This window comes from Solea senegalensis, linkage group LG16, assembly GCF_019176455.1.
Source record: "Solea senegalensis isolate Sse05_10M linkage group LG16, IFAPA_SoseM_1, whole genome shotgun sequence".
NCBI lineage: Eukaryota > Metazoa > Chordata > Actinopteri > Pleuronectiformes > Soleidae > Solea > Solea senegalensis.
The window spans coordinates 14,927,658-14,948,453 of NC_058036.1; the positions used below are offsets into that span (position 1 = coordinate 14,927,658).

General features: G+C 43.0%; 1 protein-coding gene across 1 annotated transcript in view; it reads right to left on the reverse strand.

The window, feature by feature from the left end:
• The window catches only part of spred1 (sprouty related EVH1 domain containing 1), a 32,260-nt gene that overhangs the window by 5,528 nt on the left and 5,936 nt on the right, over positions 1–20,796 (reverse strand). The window contains exons 2-4 of the mRNA XM_044047542.1: positions 12,742–12,994; positions 8,803–8,971; positions 5,147–5,193 (exon numbers count right to left, since the gene is read on the reverse strand). Coding sequence (XP_043903477.1) covers positions 5,147–5,193; positions 8,803–8,971; positions 12,742–12,994 — 469 coding nt within the window. The remainder of the gene's footprint in view (positions 1–5,146; positions 5,194–8,802; positions 8,972–12,741; positions 12,995–20,796) is intronic.

Consider the following 20,796-nt stretch of genomic DNA (forward strand, 5'->3'; position numbering starts at 1 on the left):
GTACAGCAAATATGTGTTGTCGTCATACGTCCTGACCACAGGAAAGCAACAAAAGGCCTTTTATATACATTTAAAAGGAATATTTTCTCTGTTAAACTGTGGCTTTTTGTTATGTATATCTTATGACTTTATAAAATTAAAACTTTGTGGAAGACCTTAACTTCTGTGACAGGCAAGGTCAGCATTGCCATAAAAGTCTGCTACTATTGCCAGCACTATTGGTCAAACTGTTCAGTTTGGACTAAAGGTGTGTAGGCAGCGTGTGTTCCACTCTCCACCACCAGGGGGCATCCCACATCCACACTTGGACAACGACTGCTGTGTGGCGATGACTCAAGGCCCTTCTGTTAAGAACTCAGAGTTCCCATCAGCCTTGCATGTGTTCCTTCAAACATTTTAACTGACGAAAAACCTACAAACACAGGCCCCCAAAAAATAGTGCTGGAAAGTATGTGCTGGGAAATAAAAAAAATGTGAGAAATGTAGACGCACATGTGAGCTCAAATTCCTCCCATGTCACACCAAACTATCTCATAATTACAGGAGGGAAGATCATAGTTGATGAGAATGATATGTCTCTAAAAAAAAATCTTGTGAACGCTATAGCGAAAAACGTCTATGTATCCAAAAGATGTGAAACAATACAATAGTTCCAATAATCCAATACTGCAGTGCTCCTGGCAACCAAATAAAAACAGCTACTGCATGATTCATGTGTGTAGAGGTGATGAGAGATGGGAGAGGATAGTCAGTTATGACATCAAAAGCCTTGCGATGATATTTATTGTCCGGCGTTATTCCGGCATATCAATCTCCTCGACCTCCATCCGCCTGCTCATGCGCCAAACATTACACCACTGACGAGAACGACGTGAAAGTAGGAAGATTTAGGACCATCTGAAAATGTGTTTGGCCAAATATATTACAAAACACTAATCTTCAAGGTTAAGTCCAAAAAAAAAACAGAAAAACACAATCACGGACGGACATCTTCACATGTGTGATCACAGGATTCAGATGCTTCATAAACACTGGCTAGCTGTCCCTCGTTTTCCCACACTCACCCCAACCTCATGGAGGCAGGGTTAGTCGTCCTCTCCTCTCCTTCTCCCACCCTCTCTCTGCTCTGCATGTGGAGGAGGCTGCTGGCTCTGGCTAGTCAGTGCCGTGTGTAAAGTAGCCCACGCCAGTGCTTTAACGCACAGCGGAAATCTGGTTTGCTCCCAGCTGCTGCTACAGTAATTACTGTCCTGTGGTTGCTAAGAGATGCTTCCTTTGACTTCTTTTTTTTCCCCCTCTCCCTCCTTCTCTCTTTTCTTTTTTTCCCTCTCTCTCTCTCCTCCACTTGCCCCCTCCTCTCTAGACTGCTAACACATGGTGTGTGTGTGTGTGTGTGTGTGTCTTTGCTCCCTCTTTGCCTCCAAACATACCAAGTGGTGTAACACACATCGACAGCATCTGCAGGGGAATGTGAGGAACAGGAGACAGTGGAGGGAGAGAAGAGAAAGAACAGAACAGGAAAAAATGACTGTGTTGTGTGTGTGCGTGTGTGTGAGAGGGAGAGAGAGAAAGAGAGAGAGTGAGAGGCCAAAGAGTCTGCAGAGGGAATGTCATAAACCAGCTCCAGCTGGAGAAATGCAGCACAGAACTTAAAAAGCCAGATGACAGCTGTGTGTGTATGTGAGAGAAAGAGAGAAAGGAGCTAGGGGTGGAGAGGTGGGGAGGGGGTGGGGGGTGAAATGGGAAACAGACTTGGGCTTCCTTTTAAAGCGCTTGCCTAAGCCCCAGCATTCAAAGGCATGCGTGGGGGCCAATCTGGAGCTGATCTGACCCTGGAGATGTGGCTGGGTGAGGGAGGAGAGGAGACGAGGGGATGGAAGGGATGGAGGGGGGGGAGGCGGGGTGGAGGTGTTGTGGAGCCAGGGGCAACCTGGCTCCACACCAATACCAGGGGATCCATGCACTTCCAGTCTCAAAAGGGACAGGGGCGCGGGCCAGGGAAGGCTGAGGTCAGCCCACATACTGGAAAAAAACTAAGTTTGCATCTGTGGAAATGTGCATTTCTCACACTCAAACAAGTCAAATTAAAAGGAGGTGCTTATCTCTGGGTCTTGGTGACATAAACACAAATTAGTTTAGCCAATTTACAGGCCGTTTCCTACATTAAGCATCCTTGAGAGTAATGGAATCATTCTGCATCTCGCTGAGTGATATGGAGGTCTGAGCATTTCCTCACTTCCTCATATTCCTCACTTCTGTTTTCTGTTTTAATGTGTTTCAGGAAAACAACTCATTCTCTTTAAACTTGGGCATTCAAAATAATTTACCCCCTTTAACTTATAACTGAGCTACAGTGTAGAAACAAGGTGAATCGCAGGGGCCTGTGTCTCCATGCTTTCTCCTTATAAGCGTAATCACAGGCGCGGCTAACCTGTTTAGCAGTGAGGGTTTTTTTCCGCAAGGTCATTTAAATACTATTTGCATATCTTTAAAACAACAATCATGATATTATCTTAGGCGATTTATATCTTGCCCACTTCTAGTTCTTCTTTGTTGTGTTTTTATCCTGTGAAGCACTTGTAGGCTTTGACGCAAGTTAATACAGAGGATAAATTATAGAAGCAGGTCGTGGCAGCACCACAATGTGACATGGTTAGCCACAAAATCCACCTACTAGCAAAGCTAACAGTCACCCATGAATGCATGTTTGTTTATTCAGTTCAAAACGTAACTGTAATTACTACAGTTGGTGGTTTTGCAGGAGACTGAATGCAAAACTGGTTCCAGGTTGTAGCTTTATTCAGTGTGAAACTACTCACAACAAAGCTATTGGGAGGAATTCCCATAACACAAACCTATTCCTTCCTCTTTAGCTGGTAGAAGATGCTTCATGAAGACCAGTATTTGGTAAAAGGTCTTTCTTTGTATGGTGTTTTTCTAAATCATGAGTCAAAATGCACTACAATACATCGAGGTTCAGAGTGTTGCCCTCGGGACACTTTGGCACATGGACTGACCCTGACCCTTCTGAGTCACAACCGCACTACACCAAACCAGTGTCGGTCTTCTGTTCTAGGAATGACGCTGTAAAAGTCGAGTGGCCAACAAAACGTCTGTCCTAAACTGATAAGACAAAACTTCCTGCCAGAGCTAAATTAGAAACGGATGTTTTCCTGTGGCATTAAAATGGAGAAAAAAAACAAACAAAAAAGGCATTCGTCTTTGTACTAGCGGAAGGACTGTGGTGGTACGGCATAATTACTGGCAGTGGGTCATCACAGCTGAGTAGGATGTTGTGCAACCATCTTTTCTTTTTTTTAATGGGTAAAAATGGCATATGCATACAGTGTGTTGTGGGGTCTGTTTCTGAATGAGGAGAGGAATGTGGTTCGTTTGTCAAGAGCATCCAAAAACTGGTGCTGGACACTGCCAATGCAAGGCTATCATACATAATGTATACAAGTTAGTGTGTATTTGTTACCTCTTTAGGGCCTTTTCTGGCATTATACACTGACCTTGTCAGGGCCAGTAATCCTCATGGAGAGGAAAACCTGGTCCTAATAAAGCAGAACCTCCTTTCTGAGAAACTGGTTACGTTTAGAGCTACAATTTGAAACGTGGTTAAGTTAAGGTTAGGGATAAAGCTTTGGTTAGGCTGTCCAAACTAATGGAAGCAGAGTCCTCAAAAGGAAGCTGTGTGAACCTGTGTGTGTGTGTGTCTACCACACACACACACACATTGAATTTATTTTGGAACATGAAGCCGCACAGCAAACGTCACAACTTGTGTGGTGGCATTCGCTAGTTCTCTGGCTGCAGCACTTGCCACTGGTTAACTTCTCGTTCTCTGTAGCCCAAGTCTCAGACCGCAGCATTCGGATGCCAAATCACCATCACCATGGTGACACCCCTGGTGGCTCACTCGGTGAACCTTATGAACACCCCAACCCCCCCCACCCCTAAACACACACACCTTCACCCCACCCCCGCTGCCTAGCAACAGTGGTGCAATTGGATTTCCTGTATGTTGAGGCTGATTCCTTAAAGAGGAACTTTGCCAGAGGAAGAGGGCGTCTCGAGGCAGGAATACAGGCTGTAGACACCTGCTCTTCCCTCCTTCGCCACATTTGTACTCCACATCGCACCACGTCAGACACCAGACAAGTCATAGGGGGATAATGACAAGTCTCTGGCAAATGCAGTGAACTCATAGCTCAAAACTAAGCCACAAGAGGTGCACTGTGATGTCAAAAATGAGATCATGAGAGCAGCTCGTCAAACTGGTGAGGCATTTTTCATGAGTGTTTAGTGAAACAAGATATACAACAGAGGGAGTTCTTGACGTTTTGTGTGAATAATGACCAGAGTTGAACAAATGTGTCTCTGATGTTGTAAAAGTTATTAATTAGAATAGAAAGTTGCACATTCCGATTTACTGAATTACAACACAAACATTCCCGAGTTCCTTGTCGCTCACTTTATGTGTGTATTGACAAGAACGGCCCTCCCTCCCGTGAACATGTCTTTTCACCTACTTAGCAATCAGAAGTAGAACAGAGGACGTTCCTGTGACTGGCCTGATATCTAAAACAAATGAACATGGGAGTGTAGACTTGGACTATATACCTGCAGGCTCACCACACATTACAAAGTGTCACGCCACCGAGCATATATCAGGCTTAACCGTTCTAAAGCAGTCGACAAAAGAAGACTCAACTCCTGAGGAAAGAACATTTAAATTCATGAGCATTTTCACAAGCTGCATTTGAACAACCAGCTCCTTGGGCAAAAAGCTATTACATCACAATCCATTGTTACAAGAGTGACAACCACCAAGTTAGATTAATAGAAAGACAGCTAAGCTTGCTCGAGCACATCCGCTGGCCAACACCCAACTTCACCTCTGGGTCTGGCTAGCTCGAGTTTAACGTCTGCAAAGCTCTAAAAACAACCTTTAAAAAAAAACAAAAAAAACAAAGGCCTGGCTAAGGACAGACCAGGTTCTAGCAAGGACTTGTCTCCTATTTCATAGTGAGGGAGAGCTGATGTATTAATATAACGTTACTGTACATACAATGTAAACATGTACTTGGACACAACACATATATTTGCCATTCTAAAACCTCTCTACTTTGATCTCACTCACCGGTAGTCCGTCCTCTGGAGTATCGCCTTCACCAAACGGTCGACATCCTGGAAGAGAGAGGAAGCCACAGGCAAAAAGAGTTTAATGCATGACCTTAAAACAATATACGTATTGTTAGAATTGAATACGCGACTAAAAGCTTGGAAAAGTACAATACGAACACCACACAACATATGTATCGCCCTCACAGTTCACCAATGATATTACTAACATGGAGATTTTTTGTATGATACAAAACCACTGATTAACTACATGTATTTGATGAATAAAACATTTTTTTGGGTCACCAGAATCTAAATTATGGTCACTTTCTCGTGCAAAAACACGACACAACCAATAAGACGTTGCCATTTGTGAGCCTCTAAGCTACATTTAATGCATGTATACCATAATTATCACAACTATTCCACTGTTAATTAAGATGTCTCCTATGCAACGCATGTTTTAGCCAAAACATTTACAACACTGCTCATCAGGCCACAAAAGTCAAAGCCTGCCTTCCTCTTACGAAGTATATTGGGGAAATGAAAGTGGCCTTGTGTCAGTGGGACACACAGTTAATAAAATATGCATACCAGAAATGCAACATGACTTTTTTTTTTTTTGCATCCAAAACATCTGATCTGCTGACACAGTAGACAGGGACTTATGTTTCAGGTATCAGACTGACCGTGTTACAGCTTTTCATTGTCACAGGGAATTAAACTGGTGTAACCCGAGGAGAGACACTAATGTTACTGGTATTATTATTTGTTTGAATCAAAAAAATGCCGTTTTGTTGAACCCTCTTTTAAATGTCGTACATGTCGTTTTTTCTAAGCCGAGCAACATGCCGTCTTACTTTTCTTGCCGGACCAAAATACCAGTTGAGCATTAGATGCTATGCTGAGAGCTGATTTGTACAAATTAGCACCTGTGGGTCCAAGGACTCAATACATTGAAAACCTCAACATCAATGCATTGTTACTTCACCCCACAGAGTGGGAGTGAAATATTGTTTTTGGCGGCTCTGTCTGTGCTTCCGCATTTGCTTGCAATATGAGCAACAACAGAAGCCGACGTGTTAGAATTTGTGATAGACACACACACACCAGGCACATGTTTATGTAGGTTGCCCAAGAATTTTGAACCTTTTGGCCGACAGAGGCTTGTTGCGTGAACGGGGTGAAGCCTGCCATCTCTGACTGCCTTGTTCATATTGTTTTTAGCCCTGTTGTACTGCACATGATCTGCAGTCATTCATTAATGTACATTTTTATTAAGGAAGGCCATCCATTGACATTAAAATATTGTGTCTCGTCATCCTTTGCCATCAATGTTGCCTTCAAAGTCCTTTCATCTAGAAAAAACCCTGCGCTGGTAAGGAAACATAACAGTTGGGGCTAAGGCTCTGGCCATGTTGAACAAAAAAGGGTCCAAGCCATTTCCACTTAGATGAAAGGAAAATGGGAAAGTGTTTGTACCTTGGGCACAAAGAGGTTCTTAATAAGTAACATCACTGAGGGTCGGTTTAAAGCAATGAGACATCAGTGAGCTTGTCTGCAGTCAGGGAGGAGCATTACAGCAACACATGGCAATGCCGTCTCTGCCACAGAGAAGATGGAAGACTTCGCTGGACTTGTGTTTTGACAGTCTGTCCATCAGTATGGTTGTCTATCTCGGATTCACATGGATGAGTGTGAGCGTATGCATGTGTCTGTGTGAGTGTGTTTTGTGTCTGCATTGCTCCACTACAGAGAGAAAGGAGCTTCTTGCAGCACGACTCTGGCAGTGCTGGGGCCCGCGAAGCTGCCTGAGCCATGTGCCCGACGTTGCCATGGCAACAGAGGACTGCAAGAGTGATACACACACGTGCGCACACATACACATAGGCAAAGCATATTCGCTCTCCCTCTCTCTCTCTCGCCGCCTCTCCCCTCCCCACGCACATTCACGCAGCAGTCCAGCAGCAGCAGCGCGATGCAACAGGAATACAGAAGAACCTGCCTGTGCTGAAGAGAGTGGCATTACACAACACAGAATACAGAGGATGCCAGGAGAGAGGACAACAGAGGGAGGAGAGGAGAGGACAGCAGGTTTAAAGGACAGGGAGGGATAGATCAGTGCAGGCACTAAGGAGACAAAACTCATCATCATCATCAGCATCATCATCATCATCTGCTGCAACTGGCATTCACAGGAAAGAGCTGAAGCCTTACTTCCAGAAAAAGAGAAAAACAGCCTGTGGGTGTAGGTGAAGGGTGTTTTCTTTTCACACTGATCAGCTATGTGAATGAGGGCTGCAACAACATTTCATTTGTATTACTGATTAGTTTGTCAGTCGTTTACATCTTCAGATATCTTATATTGTCTAACAAATCTAAATAAATCCATGATCTACATTTGGAAACAGAGCATTTTTATGGTCACCGTTTCCGTCATCTGATATATAAATCAAGTATTAAATGAATAGTAATCCATTATGTTTCAAGTAGCTCTCCATGTTAATGTGACACAACCAGCCCAGCAACTATCCAGCTCGCTTCACAAATAGCCACCTTTTACCTAGACTAAGTGTGGACCTGCGCCCAGGAAGTTCAAACCTCAGATAATATGTTGCAGCCAAGGAGCAACTAACACCCAGCAGTGATAAGCCTTTATGATATGTTCTGCTGCACCTTCTTTATGCTCCCCAGGGTTTCTAGGTCTGGAGAGTAACAGAGATTATAGCTCCCCGCGCAGATTGCTGAACTGGCAATTCTCCTGCTAATTGGATGACTTTGCAACCTTCTCTGGCACTGTACTGAAAAAAATGCTTATCAGGACCAAACTTAAATCAGAGACTCAACTTCGGCTAAGTGTAACCTCTAGTTTGGCTTAAACATTTAGTATAAAGATGCCACATAATACATAGCTGGACCAACCAGTTTGAGAGCAGACAAGCCTGTCCTCAAGTTTACTTCTGAGTCTAAGCTACACAAAAGCCCAACCTGGTCAAGTTTCTTCCGTCTAAAGCTTTACCCTCATCTCAAGTTGCCATCCATTCTATGTTCTCAACTTCTGCCCTTGCTTTCTTAAAAGCCACCCCTTTCTGTCCTAGATCAGCCACTACCTGTGCAAAGCCCTGCCCTGCCAGTCTCTACAGGAAATGGAGGTTTTATCAGAGCAGCTGGCACTGATAAGATAAAGCAGGAGGGGTCATGCTTGGGCTACTGAGCAGGTAACAGTGGTGGTGGTGGTGGGGTGGGGAGTCATCAACTCTAATCAACACTATACATCTCACCAAGAACAGATGCTAGGTCAGCCATTACAAGCGAGAAACAGACAGGGAGAGAAAACAGGCTGTAGACAACCAGCAGTAGAATGCATACAACATTCGTACACTTACACCCGTATTATTTTACACGCGCTGGACGGCTGCCAGCATGCATAGTAAAGTGCAACCTCTTCTCACCAAACAAAGCCGGTGTCTTGTTGACAGATGAGGGTGAAAATGGGTGAGGGTAGTGAAACAAAAATCTGTGGGCTCCTCTGATTTTTTTTTGATATGGAAACAGCAGCAGATGCTGGTTGCCTGATATTTGATTAAGAGGAGTTCCGCCGAGTTCCTGATGACTTTGTTATCTGCTTTTGCCCGGCTTTATACTGAACAAATTCACAACAACAACAACACAAACCTTGGTTGATGTCCTCAATGGCTCGGCGAATGCCCCGGTCAAAAGCACGGGCGTCGGCGGGGCTCTGGAAGGTCAGTCCAAACTTTTTATCGTTGATTCTCCAGTGATGAAAGATGGGATTGACCTTGTTGTATACGATGCCTTTTTGTAGCACACACTCCAGGACCACCTGAAAAACACACACAGGGCACACATTAGTGCTGGATGAAATTGAAGACGGGATAGCAGAAAAAAAACTACATTATTTATACTTTCTTTCCAAATCCAGACAGTGCTCGAGAATGAAAGCTGCAGTTTCAAGTGGTCGAGCTATACTTGCACATGCAGAAATGGAAACTGTACATTTTAAAGGCTGGACGAACACAGATGTAAATCCATCACCTTATTCTTCACCCTGAGTTGTTTAAATGTGTCACATTCTATCATTCCGCCACAACATCAGTACGAGAAAAAAGGGGAGAGAAAGAGAATCAGGAGAGGCCTGCATCTGGAACAAAACGAGGAAAAATCCTATAAGCCCAGTAATTTCACATACTTTTTGGATAATTTGTAAAACACATTCTAAATGGTGGGGTTTTCATTACAGTTAATGATAAAGTTGGAGAGCAGTGGTGGCAGCAAAAGGGAGACTGAGTATGTTTTGGAGCCAGGCAGCCCGAGTGTGTGGCGGAGAGACTGTGTTTCCAAAGCCTATTATTAATCAGGGCTACTGGGCCACCTCACGGCCTTCCTCTAGGCAGATTAAATGAAATGAGAGACAGCCATTACAGTCTTTGAGGTTTTTTACTGAGGTAGACGAGAGGTGGCTTAATGGGGTGTGAATGTGTGAGCGAGCGTGTACATGTTGATCTGTGCAAGGTCGGTGCGACGACAAGCTCAATGATCCAAGCGCTACACCACGCGTCGTCGGAGGAGAGCGGTCGCAAACCAATACTCGGTGGCTGAAAGCAGATGGCAAGGCTCCCCCCTGGATGTGGACAATGTGTCTGGAAGCACACGTTAAAGACGCTGATACGTGGCAGCTGTACCAGAGGTGGAGGATATGTGATACACGTGTGTCAGAGCAGGAGTGCACTGGTATATATTTCATTCTAGATGATGATGAGTGAACGCTGTCTTCTGCAATCTTTGATATGATTGTACACTTTTCTGTATGTGGAGAGGATGAGCCTCACCCTCGTCTTTTCTCATGTCACCGTGAGATTCATGCTTCCCTGTGAACGAAGGGTGAGGGTTAAGCTTGCGTGCTTACCCAGAGGAAGTGGATGATGTGAGGAATATGGTGTGGCATGGAGTTTGGGGGGGTGGGATGGGGTGATGAAGAGGAGGGGGGGGTGTTTGGTGCCTCTGGACTGATTGTCGAGGCGAGACTGAATGGAGCCGGAGCAGGTAAGGTGAGCATGCAGTGAGGCCGACAGAGGAGGAAGTATCACAGTTGCATGGAAGGACGATACTTAACACCACATTCCACACTGCGCTCAGAGAAAAGAGAGGGAGGAGCCACGCTGACAGAAACAGAGAGGCAGAAACAACAGAGGCAGGAGATGTTAGAGGAGGAGAGGGACAGACACAGACAGAGGTGAGACGTGCAGGGAGTAGTGAAGAGCTAGCGTGAGAGCGACATTGTGGGGGATAAACGAGTATGCAAGACACAAGGTGGAAGAAACTAAACACTATCTTATAATGTGTGTGTGTGTGTGTATATATGTATATATATATATACATATATATATACACACACACACATTGTATGCTCTATATTTCATCTGAATGTCCTTTGATGTCTATTGTAAAATTGCAGCATAACATTTTCCCTCACTCAAGACTTCAAGCCAATGAAGCCTGTTTTGCAAGGTGACTTAGAACAGTAGAAATATACAACTGTAACCAGTGGGCCTTGTTAAGACTGAGCACAGTCTACACATCACACTCACAGCTGTATCAATCAGAATGAGCCAGCGACTATAAATGACATGAATGACTGGCGGAGGAGTGGCAAAGAGTTTAGCCAGAGATTTGTCATAATCCAAGAGCCGGTACAGTAAGTAATCATTAACTAATTAGATCCGTAGTTTTTAAGAGTCAAAGGAACAGAGAGAGTGAAATTGAAAGAGAGAAATGAGACAAGGGAGGGGGCTAGGAGGAGAGTGATTGGTAGCTATAAGGAGAGCCAGCTGAGTCATCACCAGTACACTCTGTGCCGCATCACTGCGCATATAGACAGATCCCCTCCACTTCTCTTCTTCCATCTCCCGTCTATCTCCCGCCACCTCTTTTCCCTGCTCCGTTTATTACCCCCCAACCACCACTACCACTACCCCAGTCTCCTTTTCGGTTTCAAAACAGCTGCATCTCTAATCTGTATTTCACCAGTACGGGTTTTCCCTCAGGTGTAGGACATGTCTTTTCTGGCTGAATTACAACACTGAAACTATATCCTTTCAAAATAACAGAAAATATGTTTTACACATTAATGTCTCAAACCAAACCAAAAGCCTTTCTCACATTTAGGAGTTGTTCCCTTATTAGAATTTTAACACAATTAGGGAAAAGAAGAGATACTGCCGTGTGTTGTGTGGCTACACTGTTCTTATGTAATTGTTGTCTGTTGCTGTTGTTTCCTTAGCCTCATCATTTGGCCTCTCCTGATGCACTCAGACTCCTGGTAGCGCCGTGGTTGACGCCAACACCCTGGCACTGGGTGGCATCCTAACAGACCTACAGATGGCTGGGTGTTTGTTGTGGTGGCTGGGGGTAGACTGCAGCAATGATAGGGGTGTTTTACCACAACCCAGAACAGTTGCCGGGGTCTCTGAGCCATGTCTATACCCTGTCTGAACAAGAGCATTCCCGTCACACCCCTTTCCTGTGCCACACACATGGCGACGCAAAAAACACAAGCACACTATAAAAACAAAATACACATAAAATGTGTTCAGTCAAAGAAGATGAAAACTGATTTAGACTCCCTACTGTAAAACAAGCATGCGCATGTACGCGCGCGCGCGCACGCACACATTTATACTCTGATTACCGAAGACCAGGATTATCCCGGTGCATCTTCTGGATCGTTTTACATCAACAACACAGAGTGTGCGATAAGTAGGTCACAAGTTTTACAGAATCATATATCAGCATAAGCCATACGGGTGAGAACCAAAACAAAATACTTGACATATCGAAACTTCACCTTGATTGTAAAGAAACGGAGTGACCATGCAGTTTATGCTTGAAGTTATCCAGGTTGCCAAAACGTTGATTAAACATGGTATCGCGTATTTTAAGTCAGTAGTGCTCCAAATCTTTCTCTGCTTGTCATCTTTACAGATTTACAAGCCATTTAAAAATCATTTTGATATCTACAGTTTAAGATTTAATTTTATTTGTACAGCACTAAATCAAAACATGCAGTACACGTGAATTATAGTTTTTAGAGTGACAGCCTTTTCTGGCCTAATTTACACATCAAGAGAAATTTATTATTAAAAAGATACAAATATTTGTGTAATTGTGGAAAATTTGAGTTATTTTACCAGCCTCAATTCCATTCTTAAGGTCCCTTTCAGACTCTTTGTGTGTTTCCCACATCCCTCATCCCACATTCTCCTCTCCTGAGTAATCTGCCCTTCTCCCTGATGATGTCATCATGCATCACAGAATCACGCAGTTTGCTCCTATTTTCAGACACCTGCGCCATGGAGGAAAGCCAAACAACCACTTCCTGTGTGCGTGTAAATGTGTGAGTGAGATTGAGAAAGAGGGGAGTCTGGGACATTTCGGGGGGCTCTTGATGATTTCATCCTAGAGAATGCAACCCTGTCTGCTTTGTGCATAACAACAAAATAAGATAATTAAAAACACATACAGTCATTTAGTTACATATACTGAACAGTATATTACAATATAAATGTACAATGTATGAATTAGCAGTCCCCTTACCAATTTGTCTTTGAGCCTCTCGCCCTTGATGTGGAACTCCACAGTGGTGGGACTGGGACTAGGACTGGGGCTACAGGGGCTAAGATTGTTGTTGCTTCCTCCGCTGCCTCCACTGTGGGTGCTGTTGCTGTCCTCCGCACGGCTCACCTTATAGACGGTGACACAGCTAAGGCCTCCGCCCCCCAGGGGAAGCCACCCACCACTGGAGTCGTCCCGAGTCATGACCACTGCTCTCACACGTGCATAATTGTCACTGTGAAGAAGGAAGGGAAGAGGAGTAAGACGACAAAGTAAAAAGTAACATGCAGCTATTACTGATAATCAGTCTGCATCTAATATGTTTCCTTCTCACAACACATCACCTGTATCACAAAAGTGTCCTTAGAACTACATCTACTTCAAATATCAACCAACAAAATTCAGTTGCACTGCAGCTGAAACAACTTGGACTCTAGTATGCAGTATGTAGCCTGTGCAAAATAACATTGATTCCTAAAAATGTGGGGCCCTGCTTGCAATTTAAATTGTCATGGAGTTTGTTTATTTCAAACCAAGATTCTTTTTTCCTCCCATCAAGTGATAAATGATACACAGTGTTTTCTGCCATTGTTTCATTGTAGAGTTGTGTAAAGTGCATTGTTTCGCTCAGCACCTTCAGCCTCTCTAACACAAACATGTGCTGCATCTGCAGCACTGGGAGTAATCCCAGCCTAAGGGCCGGGTCATACTTTCCACGCCCACCTGTCCGGAGAGTTGGTCCACTCCCTGTAGCACAACACTTTCCAGTTCAGTTGGCAGAATGCTCTTGTTGAGGTCAAAAGAGACAATGAAGAAGACAGTAACCATGGACTCTGGCTTGAGAATATGCAAGGAGGTCCGCTGGTACCCATACATGTGCAAGTTAGGACTCTTAGAATACAAGGAAATACACATTTCTGGTGAAAAATTGCTATTGAGATTGAGCATGCATGAAACACCAGACTGACACGGACGCTGGTTTAGTACGAACAGAACCGTGGGCATATAAGCACATGTGGAAATGAAAAGGAGACATGAAATTTGGAAAGTATGACCCAAACCTACAGGTGGGCCAGTGGACCCACAACTGTCCCTCTACTATCCTTAGTATGTAGACCAACAAAGTACCAAAACAACAGCAGTTTATGCTCTAGCTGTGCTCATGCATGCACCTTCAGCCATCTCCACCTTAAACAAAACAAAGCCATAATATATGTAATGTATATGCTTTTCCTTTTTGTCTGATCTTCTGATGTTCTATATGTTTTTCTGCTGTGACTTTTTGCAAAGTGGGACATGCAAATGTACAGAATCAACTAACTACCAGTCTATCATGTGTACAGAACAGCTTTAGTGTGACCTCCCCTTACACTTGTGGAAACCTAATTAAGGTCAGTGATAACACATGTCCTACAATTTCATGTCAAATATGGCTGCTGTGAAAACAGTCCATTACGCCAGGTTTATTTAAGACATGCTTCAGCATTACCTCACATGTATGAGTTTATCTCTGTGAACATTTGTGGCCTAAGAAGCCACATACCTAAGTCTTTTGTGCAGAAATGTACATAAGAGGGATTAAACACAAACATATTCAATGGAAAAAAATCTGTGCGACATGCAAAGCTAAAATCTGCAACAAAATTGTGAGTCTAAAGTGAATTAAATGTAACTTCCAGTGTTTTTAGTGGATTTTTGATACAGTTTTAAAAGTCTCAAGCCATAGTGTATGTTTAGCCTCAACCAGAGGGTGACTGACCATGTGGCCAAGTTCAGGCTCTGGTGACAGCTGATTTTCAAACTTTACCCTAAAGCAGGTAGTTTCAAACTAAACATAACATGACACGGGCTCCAGTACACATTACTCTTTCCACTCCAGTCTACATCATTTCACTATTTCCAAACATACTTAATTGGCTTGTCTGTGAATAGTAGCACAGCTAGTTTCTACCAATACCATGCATTTGTGTCTTCGAATGAAAATTGGTTAGCTGCTGTGTTTACAGACAGTGTTTATGAAGGTATATACATTGTAGCTATGGAAATTTACCTAAGTTACCCTTAAAACAACATTCTTTTTCTGCCTGCACATTGGCCACATGCTGTGCTCCCCACGACAACCAGTACATTCACAACCTGTGTGAAAACATGGATACATGCATTTGGATTGGGTGTGTCATAATCCAGATGTAAAACATTTAAAAAGGTGGAAAATGTCAAAACATTGAACACACTATTGTGTAGAATTTGCTTCCGTGAAATGGTTGCAACTTGTATGGATACCCAATTATAGCGTAAAATAGTTCAACTTCAACTGTTCCTTGTTACTTTTCTCTCCCATTACATCTCCTCCTCTTCTCTCTGTCCCTTCAAAGAGTCAGATGTTTCCCTGATTAGATAACACAGACTGCAATGGGCCACCGGAAATGACAAAGGTCAGGGTATGCTGAGGGCAGCATTTTGCACAAACTCCTGGTAACATATTAAACGCCAAGTAAGATCCGAGAGCTGAAATAAACAGGCACAGTAAGTGAAGAAGGTGACTGCCAGATGTCTTGCTGTGGCCAAACTGTGCGTTGACCCATGAAGATGACATCACAGTGTCTGAAATTCTTTGTACAATTCAAGAATTACATATCTGGCAGTGTACTCATTTGACACAGTGATTTGGGGGAGAGGAATGTCAACAACATGTAATATTAGTACATAGCTATCAAGTGCTCCAATGGAAAAAATAGTGACTTCCTCCTCCTTGATGGCTCTCCTCACTAAATATTGGCCTACTCGATGAGGCTAACCTTTGCTCTACTGCCATCCACGCCCTTAACCAACCTCAGTGTCCAAGTTATCAGTTAGTAATTAATCTAAGAGTCAGTGAGCATAAAATCTTGAGCAATTTTTTTCGTGTGAAAGCCCTGATATCCTGCCCAGTTGCACTGCTCTTTACTGCTCTTCTGTAGTGCTCTTTTTCATCTTTAAAAAACAAAAAAAAAAAACATTTATATACTGTGTATATATACGATACGTTACTGTTTCACTTAACTTTCTACTGTTTTACTGTTTCACATAACTTTTACTGTTTTACTGTTTCACTTAACTTCTTACTCTTTCACTTTTTTTTTAATTTTGTATGCTTGTATGCACCTATGTCACCAGAACAAATTCCTTGTATGTGCAAATCATACTTGGCAATAAAGCTCTTCTGATTCTGATTCTGATTCTGAGTTCAGTTACACTTCAGCCTTGTCATCCGTATGCGCGCACGCCTTTGAACAAGATGCAGCAGTTGGTAATTAAAGTGTTTGCTCATTAATTGGTAGAGAGTAAAACAGATTCATCATCATCATCATCATCATCATCCTCCGCTTATCCGGGGCCGGGTCACAAACAGATTAAAATTAAGTTAAAACAAGTGGTATAAGTTCATATATGTACATATATGCACAAAAAAATATCATTGTAGATTTAAACCCTGAACATTTTCATTCTTTCTGAACCTTCCATTAGTTCTCAATAATAAATATACCCCATCCATGTTTCCAGTCAAACTTAAACTTGGTGGCATCTTGCTCAATACCACCTGTAAAAAGTGCACACCCTGCCAATCCGACCATCATTTCAGTAAGTATTGTTAGACAGGTTGGAAAGCCACATACTCTCTGATCTCTATCAGCTCTTTTCTTGTGGAAATATCATCATAATCAACATTTTATGATTCTTATGCAACAAAACAAGTATACTCATCTCAAGTCATATAAGTATAAAATAAGAAGGCTGGACAATATCAGATGCAGAATCTATCTTTAGTTTGTACAGCTTCTCTAATCAGCCAAAATGTATTCATATCAGATGCGTCAGTTCTCTTTTCACACACTGCCCTGAGCTTCGACAACAGCAACCAATTGTGGGAAACCGACAGAAAAACATAACCACGACTTACTTCCCCCTTGCAACCTCCAAGCAACAGTCTTTCTTGTTACAACTTATAACAGTTCCACAGAAGTAGTGCTTGGATTTATAAGAAAGCTCCTACCAGAGCAGGAAAATTCATTTTTTGGTAGGATAACAGACAATAAAAGAGGAAAATGCTGTTGCTGTTGCACCCCTATATGGCCCCCAATAAAGGATGCGGGTGATGACTGCAGGAGGGGCTGTCAGTCATGCAGGGGTCCCTGGGGTGAACAGAAGGCAGGCGGTGGTGTCGCTCAGCCATGACCAGGGCACAATGACCAGGGCCTGACCCTTCAGACCCACCATCACACACATGCCAGCAACCATGACACTCTCAGAGAGGGGGGCGGGGTGCAGAAAGGAAGTGGACTGTGTATACGTGCATTTTTTTTTATCTAGTTTAAAATAACCATGCCAACCTAGTTTCAGGAGTAGGGGATACTCCTGCAAAAAAAAATTATATTTTCTTGTAAGTAATTCAAATCTACAACTAACTAAATCCCAACCAACAACAAACAAGTGTGATTAAGAAACAAAACCTTTACAAGGGAGACAAAAAGATTCCTCTTCTTTTCTTCTTTATCGTATAAAGAAATTCTCATTGGTCCACAAAGATATTTGAGTACAACCTTCAGCAAACCACAAGCGCCCGCACACACACGAAATCAGTTCAGAGTGGGATGGTGGAGACAAAGGCTGGACTCCACGCCCCTTGCTGGGAGCACACAGTCGACTGGACACACAATTGAGAGCGGAAGCAGATCAGCTGGCCTGGGCCTGTGAACAGTGGAGTGAAGAGGGACAGAGGGGGGACACATAGAGAGAACGGAGCCCCCTATTCCAAATTATTCAAAGTTATTCTGCTGGATGACTGGCTTCATTTCCGACTAAAAGCAGAAGAGAAAAATGGGGAGGGTTGCAAGTCTGGGGGAGCTGTGGGGGAGTTGTGGTGGATGGGAACAGAGGAACAGAGTAGAGACCAAGGTGACAGTCAACATTTTAATATTGCCTTAATGTTTATGTCTATGGGCTTTTGAGGCATTAAAACAAAAATAATCAAGACAATAACAGTAATCTTATGATTTCAAATCCTACTTATTTCAAACCCTATATACAGTGAAAGCAAAGACCAACCAAGAAAACATTCTATGAATTTGAATTCAGCTTCACTCTTGAAATAATTTGTATGAAGCCCTGATGAGGGAGCACACACACACACCAGGCAGGCCAGAGCCTGGAGGCTGGCTGCTCCAGTGTGAGGTGGAGAAGGGGGATCCTAGGACAACCATTTCCTAAGTGGACAAAGTGGCCATTTGTCTGCTGCTGCGGCCCATGGCTCATTGGGCTACAGCATGCCATCATGCTTTGCTCCTGCCTCAGCCTTGGGCTTCCAACCCCAAAGAAGAGTGGAGTGGAGGAATATTGGGAGGGGGGTTTGAAAGAAAGACGGGGGGGGGGGCAAAGAAGGGAAGGAGGACAAGGAAGAGGAGGAGTACATGAGAAGAGTACAGGGAGAAAGGATGTGGCCTGAGCCCTGGGTGCTAGCCAAGTCACCCTCCCTCTCCTCCACTCCGTCTCCCGCTCTACCCAACCCCTCCTTGGCTGCCTCTCGCTACACAATGGCCGCTTCTCTGCTGAAATTTCACGTTATTGGATCCCGGGCCTGGAGTTTTGTCCTCCCACAATGTCCAGGCAGCGGAGCATGCTGCAGGGGAGACACACTCTGCAAGCTAAAAGCTAGAAAACCATTCCTTCTTTCATTAGCATTAGAAAAGGGGAGAAAGTTCCCCCTACCCTTTTCCTCCCCATCTCTCCCCTGTATCAAAACCGGAGGAAGGCTGTCAAGTTCGGTCAAGCTCCACTAGACCACTTTGGCTTGCAGGACTTTTGAGGGAGGAATCATTAAAATATCATTGGGAAAATAAACACAAGCTACTTATCCCAATCCGATTCTATAGATTATCCTTGCAAAGGAAAGCAATCACAGGGAAAGCAGAGGGGGGAATGGAGGACGGTGTGAAAAGCTACTCTGAGTGTGGCACATTCGCTTTGCTTACATAAATGGGTGGTTATATTCAACACCTGTTCTCGTGGATAAAATATGATACTTTTACAATTCCTTATCAGCTTTAGCCTGACCAAAAACATGATAACTCTTGGTGTATTTGATCACTAGATCAACTTGGCTGAGGACTGACATGAGTCCAGGGCGTGCAGATGCAATGAAGTAGAAATATAATCATAGTATAATATTCATAAAATTGCAAACCACCAAAAATATTCCACTCTTTAAAAGCCTTACACTCACAAACGGTAACTTGAAGTTAAGAGGATAAAGTGGTGCAGTTTCCTCTACTGTGATCACGCCTCATTGAGGGAATAAATAACATGCAATCTGGGACTCGATCATCAATTCCAACAGTGCATCTAATCTGAACGGTGCAAACTAGCGGGCCAATTAGCCACGGTTCAAATCCCCTAAATAACCAGTGGCAAACTCAAGAGCACAGACTTGCCCAAAACAAACTCCAATGTGACCTAACATGGATGCAGTGCAATTATGACATGGCTCCAGAACAAGATGCTTTTAAGAGGGCTGTCTGTTTGCAGCCATTAATAAAAAACAGGACCACTAATAGGACAATGCCTAAAGAAACACCAAGCCAGCTTCACAAGTCTGGTACATTAGATGCAGTGAAAACTATTATGCTGGCTATAGAAAGAAGTGAAAGAGAAATTTGCCCTATCTCCTCTCAACACCTCAGGCTGCTGGTGAGTCATCACTCCCCACAATAACATTCAGCTTAACTACCAAATGACTCAGGGACAAAAAAAAAAAAAGAAAAAAGATTACTGTACTGCCGCGCCACGCAACAAATCTACACTTCAAAATTGACCACCATCCTTTCGCAGAAATACAACCTACTACGTTGGCAAATTAACTGATCAGAGTCAAATCTGGTGGCATCTAGGGCTGAAACGTACAATTATTTTCATAGTCGATTCATCTGTCCATTATTTAATTGATTAATCGCTTATTTGTTTGGTCCATACAATGTCAGAAAATGTTGAAACATGTTAATTGTTATTTCCCAGACTTCAAAATGAAGATGCTTTCAAATGTCTTGTTTTGACAACAAATCAAAATTATTCAGTTGGAATGATTTCTGAAAATAAACCAAAAAAACTTTGATCATTAAACATTGTTGCAGATTAATTTAGTTGTCGATTAATAATCTATACATGGATTAGTTTTTGCAGCCCTAGGAGCAACCGTCACAGATAACATTTAGTGTGTCAAATTAGCCTGTCGTGCAATTCAAAGATGGACCTAAATCAGTAAATGGATGTCAAAACTCCTCATTCAGACACGGTTTCTAACATTGATTTTCTAACCAACCCCTCCATTACTGGATTGGGCCTGCAACCCTAACAACAATGTTCTAGGTGCCGCTGCACTGTGGTACTATAAATCAAAAGAATCCCATATGGCTATCAAATGCCAGAAAACTATTCTCAAGCATCAATCAAAGCAACATATTGAGATGATCTTAATTTAAACCACAAGCATTTGGAAAATTAAAACCCTTTGCTTGCCATTACCAAAAAAAAAAAAAGAAACCACAAATTTAAACTGCTGCGGTGTGTTTGGTTTGCTTTGATGTCAAAGTAGTCCCCAGGGACCCGAGCCTCTACTTGTAAAAGTTACTCTGAAACCAAGGGAGAAACAGGAAACTGAGGGGACATGGCAGCCGTCTAGCTGTGAGTGAAACTATCAATTCACCTCAGGAGAAACTTGGAAGGACAAACCACCAGACCATGATGAAGGCCCATAGATGTTCAGAGAAACTGCTATGAGAAGTTATTAACCATCACAGCATGTACTCTTGTTCAGAAAAAAATTATTATAATCACTACTACCATAAATGTTAAAAACCAACCCATTAGACCATTTTGAAAATCAATTTGATTCATATTCAAGTAGCTCTCTACTGAACCTCCCAGAATTAGAGGAATAAAGAAACACTTATCAAATAATAAAAGCAAAGTCTGTGTTCTAAATATAACTGATAATAAATAGGACAC